The following is a 19,653-nucleotide window of genomic DNA, read 5'->3' on the forward strand; positions in this document are numbered from 1 at the left end:
AATCAGCCTCACGAACCTTTGTCTGCACCATATTAAGATCCATTAATTAACATCAGTTATACATATGATTTTTCAGATTAAAAAATATATTTGAGACTCATTTTCGATCGAGTCCCTGAACTGAATCCCATCTTGGCCACTGGTTTTTTGTTGAGTTAATCCATATCTGTGGCTAAATTCTATGTTGGAGAGAGAGAAATCAAAATTTCCTTTGTTCTAATTATGGTTTTAGCTTTCCAATTGTATCGGGTACTCCTGAATGCTCAATGTTTGAGTGCCGATTTAACAAGTTAGGTTCCAAAATATATTTTAATTTGAAGCAATAAGGACTCTCTTAGTTGATCATTTGACGGCCTAGCTAGGGTCTTGCAAAAACATAGATTTACTAGTTAAGCATATTAGAATCATTGCAAGGTCGCATGAAGCTGATGTATGTTATTGCACACAGATAGATAGAGTCGCTTGTTTAAACATTACATAGTCAGACAGCGTTTGGCTCCTCAGGCATGCAGCCATTAAAACAAAGTAAGCCACACTTGGTTAGGGTTACCAGTCCAGGGCCAAAGTATTATCTGTTTAAGACTTGGATCAGAGTTTTTCACATCCATTACCATGTCGTCGTATAAACTATAAATGGTACCATCATCTTTAAACACCCATCGTTGGCTAGCCCATGCATTGCTACAAGCCATCATGACAATGGTAGCACCTTGTCTGTGTTCTTGAGAAGTTAAACAGTTGTTTGCATTTTGCACTGGACGTATAGAACCATCTGGGTAAATTGCCCATTGCTGCTCCTTCTTGTTGCTATCACAGTTAGCCAGCCACACGTTACTTCCGTGAGCTTCCATGCAGAGATCCAAATACCCAGCAATTGAAGTTACAAATGGGCCTGTCTCAGTTCCTGTGCGCCAGCCCTGCGTCATTCGATGTTCGTTCTTTTGCACGGTAAGTGTCTCTCCCATGGCACTGGATTCAGCACTCAAGGCCAAGCCAGACCTTGGATTGACAATAGTTCCATTGTCCCATATCTCCCAATAAGTGGCCCCTGCTGCTGCGGAGGTACAATCATATATCATGACGTAATTCCCTGGAACAGCATTACCGTATGTAGTTAAACACATTCCTTTCGACCTTATCGTCTTGTCTTGTTTCAAGGTCCACAGCTGGTTCTCTTGGTCTGCGCAATTCCACATTATGATAGGATTGCCATCGTGATAGTCGTTCTTATAGACATCCACGCACATCCCATCTCGACCAGCAATGTGGACGGTTGGTTCAAAAGGATCGCAGGTCCCTGATCTTAATTGATCTTATTAACAGAGGTGATCGGTTTGCATTTGGAATGCAGACAAAAAGCATCAATGCTAGAGCTGCAACAGTTGGGTGCGACAAGGAATCTACAATGACAGGTTCGTGACGAATATTTGTTAAAGTGACACTATTTCGAAAAGTACTTTGCTCTGATTGTTGAACACCTCCTGACAGATTATCCCAATTGTTCTCCAAACTTAACATGCCAGGATCAGGTCGAAACGCCGCGCCAGTTCGGATGCTGACACCAACCCGGTTTGATATGTACCTAAATCGAGCTGCTTCTGCAACCATTTGGATTATCACGATCATAAGACGAGCTTTTTCTTCATTGTCGTCGGCGCCACCTCGTAGATACGTTATCGCATGTGTCAAGGCCTGTAACCCTAGACTTATTTCCTCTCTAGTCTGATGAGCCCACCTCTCTAGATCACTGTAAGCACCAGTAAAATCAAGTGTGTACCGGTTATCCATTGGTACGTCAGGGAAAAGGTAGGTAGATGCAGATGCTGGGGCATCATGGAGGAAATAGGCCTGATTTCCTGCTTGGTATGCTACAACATATACGTTAGTCAGATCGATACCTACTTGGATAGATTCCGTCGCCGAGTTTGAGAGTTCTATTGTAACATATCGATTTCTTTCTTCCACTGTCGTTGGATCTCTAAGCACGGGTATGTTATGTATCAGTCCACCTATTAGACGTTCTCGAAGAGCTTCAATGAACTGCTTGTAGCTTTCTTTAGTGGCACCTTCAGTAGCAAATATAATGGGGTCGTCATTTGTTGCAACTAGAGGATCGGCACATCTCAGTGCAGAGAATGAAGAAGCCCATGCACCAAATAAAATCAGTAGCTTCAAACTTTGGTCCATTTGAAACTGCATGCGGTAGCAACAAATTTTAGCAATAGGATGTAATCAAAATTAAAAGCAGTAATTCAAATTTAAAGCCATCGTACTCCTAAAATCTGTAAGCTTATAGACAGGGACCTATTTTTGTAGTTCCTGGCATTGTAAAAAAAGGAGTTGCCTTTGGGCCCTATTGTAGTTTAGAACGTCTGTTGAACTAACCATTTGATGGGGGAAACAGTTAATGGTCTATTTATGACTCCCAAACCGTAAGGGATGGCAAGGTAACAAGGTATTCCTGGATTCGGACCGTGGTGATGGAAACTGAACAGTCTTTTTTTTCTTAAATGAATATTAAAAAACCAATAAAAAATTAAATAAATTTGTCTGAAAGTCCATCGCAGAATCTCCGTTCCCCCTTTTGCTACCCTCACGCCCTCTACCGCTGCCCTCTGCTCCCTTTCATTGCTCCACCGCACCCTCCTTCCCCGCTCGCTACCTCAGTCCCCACCTGCTCCTCTCCTTCTCATGTACATGGAAGATAGTGACAGATTCGCATTTTAGATACAAATTCTAAGCAAATTTTAGATAATATTTTTTTTTTGTTATTTTCTTAAGATTCACTTAAACAAATCTATTTTTACACTTAAGCTAACTTTAATTCACTCAAGACAAAAGCTAATTTTTGCTTAATTCAAAAAAATTTACTTAAATAAAAATAAAAATTTTGCTTAAACTAGAAAGAGCGGCCAAAGAAACTAAAAAAAAAAGATAGATGAGAGAGAAAGGGAGGCTAAGAGAGAAATGGGGATGAGAGCTAAAAAGAGAAAGAGAGGGTGAGGGAGAGCTGAAGAGGGCTAAGAAGAGGGGAGGAGAGAAGGGTTGGATGAGGAGAGAGGGAGAGGAAGGCTGGGTGGGAGTGAAGGAGGGAGGTTAGGTGGGAGTGAAGGGGAAGAGATGGGGTAGGGTGAGGAGAAAGAGACGAGGAAAGGGTGGAAAAGAAGGAGAGAGACTGATATGAAGAGGAAAAACAAGAAAAAAGAGGGGACTGCGGCAGTTTTCGCACAATCCATTTCCATGAATTTCAGCAAAGTTTTATTGATATCTATGTTAAATGAGAAAGAAAAGCAAAGGAACCTTATAATAAACACAGACAAATTCACACACACATATATATACCCTTATTAAGATTTTGCTTACATCTTAGTGTGTGTGCAGAATGGTATGCAATGTTTGGTATGGCTTGAAAGTTGTGGTGTCATTATACCTTTTATAGACAGAGGGATCTTGGACTATTGTTACCAACCCAGATAAAAATGAAACATGCCAATAGGCCATATTTACTGTCCCTGTTTTTTGGAGCATTAGTTTGATTTGGACAGAGTGCATAATTTTTTACATGTGACAGGCACTACTAGAATATTTCTAACGTTCTGCGAATTTTTTTTCTAGAATTTTTTGGTAGGAATTTCCAGCAATTTTTTTGTGTTACAATTTTAAAATCTTTGTGATTTTTTCCTGCAGATTTCCTTAATAGGTAGATTTGCAAAAAAAATTTAAAATTTTCTATGATTTTTTCTAGAAATAAAAATCAGTAGATAAAATTTATTATTTGTGTGACTTTTCTTGCCAAAAAATTTGCAAAAAAAAAAAAAAAAACAGAAATGTAAGAAAATTTGCAGGCAAATTAAAATTCTCTGACTTTTTCTACAATTATAATTAGCAAGAAAATTTATTAGTTCTTATAATTTTTTTTTTGCTAAAAATTTTGCTCGAAAAGGTTGCAGAAGAATCCGCAGCAAAGTTTACTATGTTGTACCAATTTTATTGCTGGAAAATTAACAGAAAAATTGGTAGGAAAATCCACAGCAAAATAATTAATTTTAAAAATTAATAATAAAAATGTTATTTTTTTATTTAAGTTATTTGTTTTTTTATCATGATTTAATTCATTAATTTTAAATATTTACTATATTTAATTGCAAGAGAAAATAATTGAAATGTAGTTTATTTAAGTTATATAAAAATAATATTTTTTAAATTTAATTTTTATATATAATTTATTTTGTTAATGTTGTTAAAAATTGAAATATTTTTCAATGTACTTTAAAAGGTGTATGTTATACAAATGGTATAACTTTGACGGGCAAATTTAAATAAATATATTTTAAATTACATATTTTTTCAAAATATAAGATATACATTAACATGTTAATATGTATTTATCTTTTTGTATAGTATATATTTCTTTGAATTTAAAATTAAATTTTTTTTTTTAAAAATTCAACAACGACTATAAGCATTCTCTTCAGGCACTTTCTCCCAGCTCTTTTTAAGTAGTACTTTACATCAATATTTTTTTAAATATATTTTAATTTTTTATTTTTAGTACGATAAACCCCAATCCCGATCTCGTTAATGGTTTTTCTAATCTTCATGAATTTGCTTAATCTTACAGTCTCATTATACACTTACAGTTTTGCAATCTATGGTGTTCTTTTCTCTGTTCGAGTTCAACCTGAGCTATATTTTTTGTTATAATTTTGTTCAAGTCCCTTTGCTCGTTGCGCTCCTAGGTATGTTGTGTTCCTGTATCTTGTTTTTTAGCCACTTAGATGCTATTAGTTTAACTGCAATGCTTGAAAATTGGGAATGAAAGAAACATTACTATTTCAACATCCTAAAAAACATTACTTTCAAAATCTCTCATTTCAAAAACATTATCATCTTGCTAATTTTGTAAATCTTTAGAGAAAGTTGACATTATTTTCCTTTTTATCCCTTATTGATTCAAAAACTCTCATTTCTTGTTCATTATTCTTAAAACATGAATAACAATATGATTAATAATAAATTCTCATGTTGGCTAGTTTAAAATCTCAATCATTATTCATGAAATGCATTAGATGATCAGCATAAAAGAAAAACATTTATCAATAATTTTATCTTATTTTATTAAAATCATTATAGTCAAAATTTACATAGGTGCCTCAATATGAAAATGTGATAAGACATAATTTTGAGAAAAGGGACCCATCAAAGATGACTCAAATAAAGCAAGAAATTTGAAAAGATTTAGGTAATAAACTGAGTTGGATTGAGGAGCCAATATGGACAGAACTAAAGGCACATTGAGAGTTTTCAATTTTAAAGAAAGATATGAGATAAATAAAAGAAATCATGAGTCTATGTTCAGTGCTTCTCTTCACATTGATGGATCAATCTCTCACCATTTCTATTGGAAGAGAATAATATGATTATTGTCCTATTATATTTATTTCATTTATAAAATTAGTGGTTACTAAACTTTTTTTTTAGCAATTATAGAAGGAAGAAAAAGGGACAAATCCATCATTGATTGATTTTTATTTTTGCATTCATGGAAGAAAGGATCATTGTTGGGTGGGTCTTTATGTGAAATCTACTAATTATTTAAGTCTCATGTAACTACTTGGAAGAATAGTTTGATTGTGGATTGGTTTGGCTTTCTTCTATGTATATATTTTGAAAATTATCAAGTTATTTAAAATATAACCAAACAGCCTTACAATTTTTTTATTGACCATTAAAGCTAGTTATTACCTTAGATTTGATTTACTTTTATTCCAATTTGATACATGAAAAATTTGAACAAAGAAAGGAAACTTGAATTATCTTCTCAACATTCATCTTTGGGAGGGGATAATGAAGGTGGTAGTGAACAATTAATAGGCATTCCACCTATATTAATATATGGGTAGACTCGTTGGTGGAAAAAAGAAAGGGAGAATATTTGGTCTTGGATTTATAAGAAAACTTTAGTTGTATCCTCAAGTTAACCAAGAAATTTAGAGGATGCTAATAAAATTAGAAGTCAAGTTCAAGCTTTAAATGAGTTACTACAAAGGCAAGAGTAAGAGAAATTGGCGATGAAAAAGGAGTTGAGCAAAATTAAAAAAATGAAGAATGAGTTAAGTGATACTAAAAAGCAATTAGCAACTTTAATGCAATATTTAAAATTTTATACGTCTAGCGCTCGTCCACCACCATTATCCCAATATAGCAGTGAAGATAACAATAATTATTATGATGATATTTGATTGTAATGATCATGATAATATTAAGTGTTAGGTTAGCATATTTATAAATGAATTATTCTTATTAAGTCATGTTACATATATTTGGACAGTATGAAATTCCATATGCTTGAATGTGAATGGGTAATTTCTGCAGTTACTGGATGGAAGTTGTGAGTTGCAGTGCTATTTAATTGATCATTGAGTAAGACTAGTAGCGAAAGTTTTGATTGGATATCAAACATTAATATAAACATTACTCCTTTTGAAATAGTCCTGTATATGCTTGGATTATGAGAGAGTTGTATAATTACTGGACAGAAAGCAGTGTATTTATAGTGATATATGATGGTGTTGCTGAAAGTGGTTAGCAATGCGGGTTAGGGATTGAGTGTTAAGCGTGTTGTGCATGTGATAACCTAAGAATTATAGTCAAGGACTTGTATTGCCTTATTTTAGGAAGAAGTAAAAGTTATGGATGTTGAGTGTCTTACTTAAGCGAGGTAGTTCTCACTTAAGCGAGGTTGAGTCGTGTAGAATGGAACATTCTAGAGTATTCTCGCTTAAGCGAGACAAGATAAGACCTCTCTAACTGTCCCCTCGCCCAAGCGAGAGGCGACCATGCGAGGAGTCGCAGGAAAATTAGGTAGCTCTCTGGACCTGATCCCGCTCAGGAGAGAACGATGCTCGCTCAAGCGAGATGCATCTCGCTCAATCGAAAATAGCAGAAATCTGAGAGGTTCAACTGTCTGGTTTTCTCGCCCAGGAGAGAGAGGAGCTCACTTAAGTGAGTGTGTACAAATCAGGAGGAGTATTTAAGGAACTTCAGTGCTAGAAACGTTCATTTTCTCACCAGACAACTTTCCTCTCTCATTTTCTCTCTGTTCTCTCACTTCTTCTTCTTAGAGAAAACCTTCTCAAAGCCGAATTCTTTTCCGATCAAAGTGAGATCGTCTATCTCATCAAGATCTAGATCTAAACCATTCGAGTTGTATTTCATACTCAAACGCTTGATCTATCTCCTTAGGATTCACTAGGAGCACAATCTTAGAAACTTATTCCAAGTAAGGGGTGGCTTTATAAATCCAGCTAATATTGAAATGTGTGAGTACATATATAAAGATGTCATTTTAGCTAAGGATAAGTTGATGAATGAGCAAAATCTTAGGGTAAAACCCAGAGTAAACATGGTTGAGCGATTTGATTGTTATTGATATGTGTGATGAGCCTGATGTGCTGTGATGGAGTCTTATGTTGTTTCATTATGTGGTATAGTATTTATTAAGTTGAAAAAATTGTTAAAAAATGATTGTATACTATGTTGAGATCGACTGATGAATATTATAAATGAGATGTTTTAATATTTATTATGTGATAGTGTTAAAATCGTATGGAAAAGTGGTAGGCCAATATGTTGTGTGGTAGACCAACATGCCGAGTGGTAGGCCCATGTGCTGAGTGGTAAGCTCCTTCTGGATTCATTAATGTTGTGATGTCAGATAGAGCTGAGTTGTTATTGTTATAATTATTGTGATGGATTTTATTGATGTTATTTTTGTTATTATTGAGGTTGATATTATTATTCTTGTTGTCATAGTCGTAGTTGTTGGTATTCAATGAGTTAATAAAAGGAACTGTGTAGTTGAGTAAAATGTTGGAAAAATTGTTGAATAATAAGTTGTTTAAATATTTATGTTTGTAATATAATGTATATAAATTTACAAAACTTAATGATTATAACTATGTTTCGTAAACTCATCCTTGCATTTGTTTATGTTGTCGTGTGTGCTGCGATGATCATACGGTAGTACGTGAGAAGAAGTGATAGGTGGAGAGTCCACTTTCTATGCTGGAGAGTCTGGCTAAGGAGTAGTACTGGCTGAAGACTTTGGAGATATGTAGATTAGTTTTAATAGTCTAGATTTTCGTATGGACTTAAGTTACTTGGCTACAAATGTTTTGATGTAATTATTATGCAAAGATTTTGTATTTTGAGCTCCATTTGGAGCAATTGTTGTAATTATATATACACACTTATATCATCTTTGTATTATGTGAAAATATTTTTGGAACTGCATTATTTTGTTGATTTGGATGTTAAGGTTATATTTTTTTAATAAAATTATATTATTTATAATATATATGTATTATCTCATAAATAAAATTAAAATTAAGAGTAATAATTCTGAATGTCATTGATTCTTTATAAAAAGGATCGTGACATTAAGAATTATATTTGATATAACATGTGAATTTGTGGTTATTTACTTTAAATTGTATTAATTTGCTTTAAAATTTTAGTAATTTAATGGTTTATAAGATTTCTATAAAAAATATTAGAAATTTATTTTAAATATTTTATCTATATCTTATGAATTATTTTTAATTTATATTAATTTTATGATAATAAAATAAGGTTACAAATTTTTTTTTACAAATTTATTTATAAAATTAGTTGTATAAAGTATTTTTTTTTTTGTAAATTTTTCTATAAATTTATAAGAAATTTATTTGTGAACTTTCTTGCAAATTCTTCAAAAGAAAAACTGCAAATTTACTTGCAAAATTTTTTTAGGTTTTTTTTATAATTTTTTTAAAAATTTACATGCAGATTTTCTTATAAAGTTTTCTTGGGATTTATCTATAGATTCGTTTGTATATTTTTTTGGATATTTTTTGTAAAATATTTTTGTAAGAAAATTACTTGTAAATTTTAATTTTTTATGAAAATAATTACTTATGAAGATTTTTCCTGTAACAATAAATTTGCAAAAAATTTTTTAGAAAATATGTTTTTCTGTGAATTTTTTTATGATTTTTTGTAGAAATTTTAAAATTCTAGTAGTGAGAAACCTGAAAGTTCTAGCAACAGTGATTGGGACCTAGTTGACTGGAGTATTGCTTGTGGCGCATAGATGCTGGAAAGTCGAGGGGTTATTGTTATTGTGCCATTATTTTTAAGATAAAATTTGTTGTGGCTTTAGATGATAAAATTTGTTGTAACTTTATATCAGTATAAATTTAAAAAAATTTATATTTAATTTAAATTTTTTATTTAATTTATATTTAATGGGATATAATTTATTATTTTATTGATATAAATTAAATAAAAAAATTTTAAATTTATATTAGTGTAAAAAATTCTATATATATATATATATATATATATTATAATTTATGTTGATATTAGTAATAATTAGGTTGCTCTTGCTCACGTGAAAGCCATGCAAGATGAAGTAATATGACAATCTTCATTTTAAATATATATTATCTAAAAAGTTTTGTTTTAGGCATATATTATTAGCTACATGACAAAAGAACAGTAAAAGGACATCATCATTTAGAACAGCTCAAAAGAAGTGTTGGCACCGAAAGGCAAAATTATTAAGCTACAATAATCTTTTCTGATGCAAGACGTCTTGATTGAATGAAAGGCTTTGCTCATATTATTTTCAATCATTAAAAACCAATGCACACTGTATATTTGGAAAATAAATCATATGAATGGTATCCCATGTTTCCGTACAGAGACTTCATATAGCTAATATATGCCTATATAATAAAAGAAAAATCGTTGAATAATATATATTAAAAGGAATAGAAAATCAATCATATCTCTTAATCACTAAAGAAAAACGGGTAATAAACTTCAATAATTCAATGGATAAGTAGTTGACTCATCTTGGTCTGGATTATTTGATTTTAGGACTCACGCGTGTTTCCTACTGCTTCCCAATGTGGTAATACGACAATAAAATTTTCCTGTGTGCTGTAGCTCTTGCTGTGTCATTTTAGATATTTTGAAGCAAAACAAAATTTTATAACTATTTTCTGATGATATTTTATTCATTTTATAAATGCACGTAAAAGAATGAAACATTGCTTAACTTATAATCTCATGAATCTATTCTTTTATATTTTTTTTAAGTTAATAAAGTTAGACTTTTCTATCATTTTAAGTATTTTTTCACACTTTTTCTCCATTATCTTCTTCTTTCTATTAACAATGAAACTTTTTATTATTTTTGATTTTTTATTTATTTATCTGTGATTTGTTAATTTGAACATGAACTATTTTATTAAAATGTTAAATTTTAGACACTTAAGTTTAAATATAATAATAAATTAATTTTAATTTATAATAAAAAATTTATGATGAATGAAATTTTAAATTTTAGATTTATTGTTCAAACGAAACACTTTAAAAAATAGTTATAAAAATTATTTTCTAAGTGATATTTGAGGAGCAGTTATGAACTATTCTTTATATGAATTTACTTTGCACAACAATATTTGTTAGAGTAATTTTAATCACTCTCTAAAATAATACAAAATCACTTTGTAATGTCATTTTTGTTGTAGTGATTGTATAAGTTCAGCATGAATCAGAGCTGTATAAATTCATATTCTTTGCCATAAACATTGGATTAAAAGATGTTATATAAGGTGTTATTAATATGGATAATTAAGTTATTCAACTACTTAATTTAAAAGCAATCATATTTTATGTTATAACTCAAAATTGGGCCTGTACGCACTAATGCACATACTATGTTATCTAAAAACATTACTTAATCTTGCAAGCCTATTTAGAAGACAACACATCTATAACTCAAAAATAAACCTTTCAATACAATTAATATGACAATTTTGACAAAAAATAAAATAAAATAAGCAGGATTTTCTTTATATTTTCATTATTTAAAAAATGATAACCTATCAGAATCAATCTATAACTCAACAACAACTAATCAAATTCTAGATTCTTATAATATCATAATTAAAACTAATCAAATTCTAGATTCTTATAATATCATAACTAAAACATCTATTATATAATTAAAATAAAAATCTGACTACTTAACAACTATAGAAAGTCCAAAGCATAACAAACACAAAAAGAAATAAGACCACCAAACAATGGAGGCTTACTAATGGATATCCTACTAGGATGAACTATGTTCCCAGTAACCTATAATTCTGCCATATGATAATATGAAAATAATAATAAATAGGGGTTGGATCACGTAGACTAAATATGGACATAATAAATCATAATAAAAAAAGAAAGTGAAACAAATAACTCATGAATAATATGTCATTTTAAAATAAATTTATTCTAAATACTCTTTCAAAAGTTTAGTCATATTCAAAGTTTCACAAATCTACATAGGCACTACTAGAAATAGGCAAATTACATACGCATTTTAGAAACAGATTTTGTTCTTTTGTAATACAAAAAGAAAATAAAAAAAATTAGGTTTTTTTTTTTCATTTTTGGATAAATTTGTTTATTTTACAAATGAAAAAAATTCGTGTGTAAATATAGACAATTTTTTCTTTCTGCATTACAGATAGATTTACAGACAAAAAAATCAGTTTATAATTTTAAAGACTGATTTTTTCTATCTGTATTACGGACAAGACTAATTTTTTTTTTATCTTTAATTTGAAACTAAGGTGGAAAATATTAAGCACAAATTATAGACCGTAAAATTTATCTGTAACTGCATTAATGAAATATAATATTCCATGAATGGAGTTACAGACGAATTTTTTGTCTATAAGTCAATTAATAAAATGTTACGTATAATCAATGCAGTTACAGACAACAAAAATTCATTTGCAATATGCATAATAGAATTAAAAGCATGTCTCCTCCTTATTCTTCCTCGTTTCTCTATTTTTCTCTCTCTCTTATCTCTCTTTAACATCTTCGTTTCTTTGCGCATTACTAGTAGTTTAAGCCTCCAATTTGGAAACAAATTGCACCATTGTGTTTTTGATATTATACTTTAACTTTTAATCTATTTTATTTTTCTATTTTTGGTGTAAGATATAAACTTATTTGTTATAAATTGTTTATTATAAATAGATCACACGAGAATGTGACAATTTTGAACATCTTGCAATTCAGGAGGAGCTTGAAATCTGTAGTGGACTTAACAACAATAAAGGAGAAAAAGTCATTGTGAATATATCAAATAAGGGTGAGTAGAAATAATATATCCACATATAATTGATAAGACCAAATCGTAAAAAAAGTAATAAAATCAAACTTTTATACCTAATGATTTTAGACAGGTAAATTGTATAGAGTTATTCGGTGAGATTCGATCATCTGCAGTTGCAAAATTTTAAAATTGTTGGTACCTGAATTTAACCGAGAGAGAAATATTTAAATATGGACTTATATATATATATATATATATATATATATATATATTAAAGCCACCTTGATTCCTATGTATAAAAAAAAGACAACTTCATGATTTAGTCTAAGGTAATTAATATTAATGTTCAGGGGTATTTGGGTCACAAAAAATAGTTTCCTCCTTTTTGTTTTGATCCGAGCAAATCTCATTAAATCGAACTCACCCTCTTTAGATACTATTCATTAGCTTCCACTACTATATGCTCAAAATTTACTTTTTCAAAGGTAACTTATCTTCCTTAAAACCCTAATCTTCATGGTCTCATCTTCCTGTATTTCCTCTTTGAATGCATCATAGTTCTTTCAAAAAATTATAATCATTGGCTCATGACTTCAACTTTCTCTAGGAGGTGGGTTGATGTAGTACGCAATAGCAAAATGAGTATCACTTAAGTTTACTACCTCTAGATATGGTTATGGTTTCAATCTTCAAAAGTGGAGCTAATAATTATGAGTATAATTTTACATTATTAATATAGTTTTTTTATATTGTCAACTAATTAAAATATATAATAGATATATTTTTTAAAAATAATTATTGTAAAAATTAATCATTCACTAAAATAATAAATGTTACTAAATATTGTAAAAATTTATTTATATTTAACATATGATTTTAAATTTGAATCTCAATAAACACAATCATATTAAATATTAAGGGTATATTTTTTAAAAAATAAATTTTTTTAAAAAAGAGAAAAGAACATAAATTTTTAAATTTTAAATTGAAAAAAATATATTATGATGATAAATATATTATTAATATATTAAATTTATGTTAATATATTAATTTATAATTTTTATTTTAAAAACTATTAATTTAAATATATATTTAAAATATAAATTTTGTCCTGCTAAAAAAATCTCCTTTTCCAATAAATTTATAAGTAAAAAATTTTTGCTGCCGATAATATTGTTATCAGACTTCAAAGTGACGAGCTCCACGGTAGAAGTCCATCATACCTTGCACCTCACTTTTTAGTTTCTTCATGTAGAATTGATCACTGTGCACCAACCACGTAATCATTGGAGCTCAAGCGCTCATGGTCTCTACCGTGGAGTTCCCGCAATGAGTTAGAAAAGCACCAACGGTGAGGTGACTCGATATTAACACATTATAATCATTCCCTTCTCCTTATCGATCCTTCTCTTTAAACCTTTTTGTAACCATTCTTCCTCCTTCCCTTTCTTCTCCAGAATTACCTGTATGACACGACTCGGTGCTTCAATCGCGCTTGCAGTCTTGTAAAGTTGTTTATCCGAAAAATAACAAATGGTTCCAAAGCATATGTAGACCACTGACTCGTCTCGCTTTGAGTCTAGCCTACTCAGGCTCTCATGCGCTCTCACCACACTCTTTTCGTCTGTTTATGCTTTTAACTTAGCGGTTCGATGAACAAAAGACGTTTGACCAAGATGTATGAATAATTAAAAAATAAAAAATATAAAATTAAAATAAAATATAAAATTAAATCGTCAAAGTATTAACTTTTTTATGAATAAACATACTTCCTAAATGATAAATATAATAAATTCAACAAAGTATTACATTTAAAATATTAAAATTTTTGGAAATTTTGTTTAAAAAATTTTAATAAGTGTTTTAGGAACATTTACTTTATAATAATATTTAAATTCAAAGATATTTTTTGTTATATTTTTGTAAGTTTTTTTTAGTCCCTCAACTTTTTTTTTATAATTTTATTTTTTATATTGTTTAGTCCTTTTTATTGACGTGACTCAATATAAAAATTGACACTTACCTATCATCACATGATTATTTAAGAGTTGTAGAGATTATTTAAAGTATTGAATTTATAAAAATTAAGACAAATTATTTTTAAAAAGTAAAAATAAAAATTTTACAAAAGAATTAGGAATAATTTGATTGAAGAAACACAAGCCAAAATGAAAAATTAGGTGAGAGAAGAAATAATAATCTTCTTTACGTCACATTTATCAGATTCTCCATGGAAAAACTACAAAATAAGGAGAGGCACAACGCCCATAGTTTCATTTAAGGAAAAAGGATTGGAACTAACTAACATTTCAAGCACAAGTAAAATAAATTGATTAAAGAAAAGCTTTTCAAAATAAAACTCATGCAAAAGGATACCAGATTTCTTCTGTAGTGATTAAAAGGAAGTATTTAGTGCGAAATCTCATAAGCTCATGCTATGATGCCACCCCTCTTTAAGATGGTAATGAGTAATGACCATTTCCTTAATGCCGAAAAGACCTATTTATAGACATGAAATACAAAAAATTCATACTTTTAACACTTCAGCACACCTTAACAAAATATAATTAAACTATTTTGTTACCTTCAATTTTTAAGATTAAATTTAAGTATTTATTTTAATAATTTTTTTATTAAAAACATAATTTATGATTTTTCTAAATTTAAAAATACACAATAAAAACTTGTGAATAATACCTTTTTAGTGAAAATGATATGTCATTAAATTTAATGTATTAATATTATTAAATGATATAATTTTAATAAAATTATTATTTATTTTATTGAATTTTTTAGCACACATTAAAAAATTAAATAATTTATTACACTTTTATAACTCTAAAATAATAATTATGTTTTAAAATAAAAGTCTATTAATTTTGAAAACTCAAATTTGAGTTTAAGGGTTAAGGTTAATTTTTATAAAAAAATACTTTAGTCTTGTAAAATTATTTTTTTATCCTTTAATTCGTCATTTTTACACTATTAAAAAAAATGTTGAAGTAATTCACTAATCGTAACTTAATAAATAGTATTTTTTTCTAACAGCATAAAGATAAAAAAAAAATCAAAACATAATGAGATATTTGAATAAAAATTAAAAGTTTTTTTATTATAAAAACTAAATTTTAAAAATTAAGTATATATTTTAAACGTAAACTATTAACTTTGTTAATGAAGAACAGGAAGGGTTTAGTAAAATCATTTTTTGTTGTTGCTAATTTAGTAAAATATTTAAAACATACTTAATTAACAATTTAACACACTTAAAATATTAGTAGGCACGCAAAGTTTATTTTATTCACTATTCACCTTTAAAAAGTTGTCTAAATATATAATATTGGTTGGTTAGTCATGACCGTCAATTTATTTTAAGTCCTATATTTTAAGATCTTTTTAGAAAGTTCTCACTCTTTTAGAAAGAATTAAAATTTCGTTAAACTATAGTAACTATTTGAAAACTTAGATAAACTATTAAAATTTATTTCAAAATATTATTGTATCTTACCATTATTATCTTAAGACGAATAGGCAGCCTTAGTTGCATGATTAGTTTGAACTCACAACTAGCTAGGTGAACGGTTTATTAACTCATATGGATTAGCCTTCTACTCTACGTGGACTAATTAAGGTATAAATAAAAACATTTCAATCTCTTCAACTTTACGTGTGCCTAAAAATATAAAGTTTTTATTAAAAATAAAAACATTTCTTATCTCAAAATCATAAGAATAATGCTAACCTGAATAATGCTAACCTGATGAAAGCCTTATACTTTGAGTTTACCGTTGGAGTTATGGATCTTCAATACTGGGCATGGCCAATATTGCAGACTTTCTTCAATCAGTCATTGCATTGCATGCAGTAACTTCTAAACTGGAATTTTGCTGCTACTGATTTTTTAATTTAAATTGTATTACTGGCCTAATTAATAACCTCTCTTCTGATTCTGGTATGCATACATCCGAAAGAGCTACCTATCATCTAATGGCTCCATACCAGTGACTATAAGTCATGAATTTTGACTTATTTCTTTCATCATTCTCACATGATCATCACAAATGAAACCTGGATAACGATTTGCTTAGAAGCTTTCTTCCCATCTGGGGTGTCCATGGACTTTTCTAGGATGAGGAGCTCCAATTCTGTTTCCATGTATGCTTTTAACCCTTGATGAGAAGTCGTCCCAAGAAATCAAACCGTTGTCCAATTGATCAATCAGCCTCATCACGAACCTTTGTGTGCACCATATTAAGGTCCATTAATTAAAAATAACCAAATTTAATTAATATCAGTTATATATATGTTTTTTTAGATTAAAATATATATTTGACACTTATTTACGAATGAGTCCCTGAACCGAATCCCATCTCAGCCACTGGTTTTTTCTTGAGTTAATCCATATCTGTGGCTGGAATTAAGTTCAACAAATAAAAACTTTGTTTTCATTTAGGCCTCTTTACTTTCACTTTTGTCGACAGGGGAGATAAGCATTTCGTGGGTAGTCTACTGCAAAGATTCCGCCTCCCAAAGATAAAGGATAGTGCCATCAGGCACAAATTCTATGTTGGAGAGAGAGAAAAGTCAAAGTTTCCATTGTTCTAATTTTATGATTTTACCTTTCCAATTGTATCGGGTACTCTTGAATGCTCAATTTTTAAGTGCCAGTTAAGTTCCAAAATATATTTGATTTGAAGCAATCTGGATTCTCTTAATTGATCAGTTGATGGCGTAGGGTCTTGCCAAAACAGACATTTACTAGTTAAGCATATTAGAAACATTGCAAGGCAGCACGAAGCTGATGACTGTTATTGCACATGGATAGATACAGTCACTTATTTCAACATTACACATTTGCCTCCTCTTGCGTGAAGCCGTTAAAACAAAGTAAGCCACATTTGGTTAGGGTTACCAGTCCATGACCAAAGTATTATCTGTTTAAGACTTGGATCAGAGCCTTTCACATCCATCACCATGTCGTCAGATAAACTATAAATGGTGCCATCATTTTTAAACACCCATCGTTGGCTAGCCCATGCATTGCTACAAGCCATCATGACAATGGTAGCTCCTGGTTTGTGTTCTTCAGATGTTAAACAGTTGTTTGTATTTTGCACTGGACGTATAGAACCATCTGGGTAAATTGCCCATTGCTGCTCCTTCTTGTTGCTATCACAGTCAGCCAGCCACACGTTACTTCCGTGAGCTTCCATGCAGAGATCCAAATACCCAGCAATTGAAGTTACAAAAGGGCCTGTGTGAGTTCCTGTGCGCCAGCCCTGTCGCATTTGATATTCATTTGTTTGCAGGGTAAGTGTCTCTCCCATGGCACTGGATTCGGCACTCAAGGCCAAGCCAGACCTTGGATTGATAATAGTTCCATTGTCCCATATCTCCCAGTAAGTGGCCTCTGCTACTGCGGAAGTACAATCATATATCATGACGTAATGCCCTGGGGCATAACCGTATGTGGTTAAACACTTCCCCTTGGACCTTATCGTCTTGTCTTGTTTCAAGGTCCAGAGTTGGTTCTCTTGGTCTGCGCATTTCCACATTATGATAGGATTGCCATCGTGATAGTCGTTCTTATAGACATCCACACACATCCCATCTCGACCAGCAATGTGGACGGTTGGTTCAAAAGGATCGCAGGTCTCTGATTTTTCCACGATTGATCTTAATATCGTCTTGTCTTGTTTCAAGGTCCACAGTTGGTTCTGTTGGTCTGCGTATTTCGACATTATGATAGGATTGCCATTGTCATAGGCACTGTTAGAGACATCCACGCACATCCCATCTCGATCAGCAATGTGGACCGTTGGTACAAAAGGATCGCAGGTCTCTGATTTTTCCACAATTGATCTTGGTAATCGAGGTGATCGGTTTGCATTTGGATTGCAGACAAAGAGCATCAATGTTAGAGCTGCAACAGTTGGGTGTAACAAGGAATCTACAATGACAGGTTCGTGATTAATATTTGTTAACACGACATTATTTCGGAAAGCATTTTGCTCTGCTTGTTGAACAGCTCCTGACAGATTATCCCAGTTGTTCTCCAAACTTAACATGCCAGGATCAGGTTGAAACGCCGTGCCAGTTCGGATGCTGACACCAACCCGGTTTGAAATGTATTTAAATCGAGCTGCTTCTGCAACCATTTGGATTATCACGATCATAAGACGAGCTTTTTCTTCATTGTCGTCGGCACCACCTCGTAGATACGTTATCGCATGTCTCAAGGCCTCTAACCCCAGATTTACTTCCTCTCTAGTTTGATGAGACCAACTCTCTAGATTACCATAAGAACCGTTAAAAGGCAGTGTGTACCGGTTATCCACTGGTACGTCAGGGAAAAGGTTGGTAGATGCAGATTCTGGGGCATCACGGAGGAAATAGGCCCGAGTTCCTGCTTGGTATGCTACAACATATGCGTTAGTCAGATCGATACCTATTTGGATGGATTCCGTCGCCGAGTTTGAGAGTTCGACTGTGACATATCGATTTCTTTCTTCCACTGTTGCTGGATCTCTAAGCACGGGTATGTCATGTATCAGCTCACCTGTTAGACGTTCTCGAAGAGCTTCAATGAACTGCTTGTAGCTGTCTTTAGTGGCACCTTCAGTAGCAAATTTAATGGGGTCCTCATTTGTTGCACCGGGAGGATCGGCACATCTCAGTGCAGAGAAAGAACATGCCCATGCAGCACATAAAATCAATAGCTTCAAAGTTTCGTCCATATGAAACTGCATGCAGTAGCACAAAATTTTAGCAATAGGATGTAATTAAAACTAAAAGCAGTAATTCAAACTCAAAACCATCATACTCCTAATCATTTTTTCACTCTAAAGATGGGTGAAGCAATTTCATGGTCGTTTTAGGACTCCCAAACCGTAAAGGATGGCAAGGTTAAGATACATAGCCAATTTGACCCAACAAGACCTTTTATGATCTAAGCACGCCAATGAAATTCAGCAAAGTATTATTGATATATCTATTAAATGAGAAAGAAAAGGAAAGGACAAGCCTTGTAGTGATCACAGACAAAGTCACAATTATTTGACTTGTTTATACATGTCAATAATCAAAAGAAAAAGAGATACCCGTGTTGAGATTTTTCTTACATCTCACAATGCGTTTGCGAGGTGCTGTGCAATGTTTGGTGAGACTTAAGTGGAGTCACTGCCTTTTGGGAGAAAATTTTGTATGGTTGGCGGTTTATGCATTTATTACGTATGTCAGAATTTGAGTGACTCGAAATGGCCGCGTATCAATCAACAATTTCTCGGATCTTGGACGATTACCTCCTTATAATAAAAAAGAAGCATGCATATTTATTGTATTATCGGGAACACTGAATGGGACCTAGTTGACTGCATTATATTTAAGATAAATATATTAAATATTACTACAGGAATCTTTGATGATGTAGGTGGGATGAATGTAGATGGAATGGAAGATTAATTTAATTATTAATTATTATT

General features: G+C 31.2%; 1 protein-coding gene and 1 pseudogene across 1 annotated transcript; both read right to left on the bottom strand.

Annotated features, from left to right (window-relative positions):
* Positions 1–515: 515 nt before the first annotated feature.
* Positions 516–3,400, bottom strand: LOC113848906 (annotated as a pseudogene).
* A 13,649-nt stretch (positions 3,401–17,049) lies between these two features.
* On the bottom strand, positions 17,050–18,909 carry LOC113848914 (abrin-d-like). Its single transcript, XM_027478333.1, has 2 exons — positions 17,998–18,909; positions 17,050–17,826 (listed from the first exon to the last, which is right to left on the bottom strand). The coding sequence occupies exons 1-2, from the start codon at positions 18,907–18,909 to the stop codon at positions 17,050–17,052; spliced, it is 1,689 nt and encodes a 562-aa protein (XP_027334134.1).
* Between the last annotated feature and the right edge of the window lie 744 nt (positions 18,910–19,653).

Source organism: Abrus precatorius, unplaced genomic scaffold (assembly GCF_003935025.1).
Source record: "Abrus precatorius isolate BTA unplaced genomic scaffold, Abrus_2018 Scaffold10, whole genome shotgun sequence".
NCBI lineage: Eukaryota > Viridiplantae > Streptophyta > Magnoliopsida > Fabales > Fabaceae > Abrus > Abrus precatorius.

Excerpts from the sequence above, each read along its gene's own strand:
- LOC113848914 (XM_027478333.1), bottom strand. The coding sequence starts at position 18,909 with ATGGACGAAACTTTGAAGCTATTGATTTTATGTGCTGCATGGGCATGT. Across the intron at positions 17,827-17,997 it reads CAGAGACCTGCGATCCTTTT|ACCTGCGATCCTTTTGAACC; the intron begins GTACCAACGGTC and ends GAAAAATCAGAG.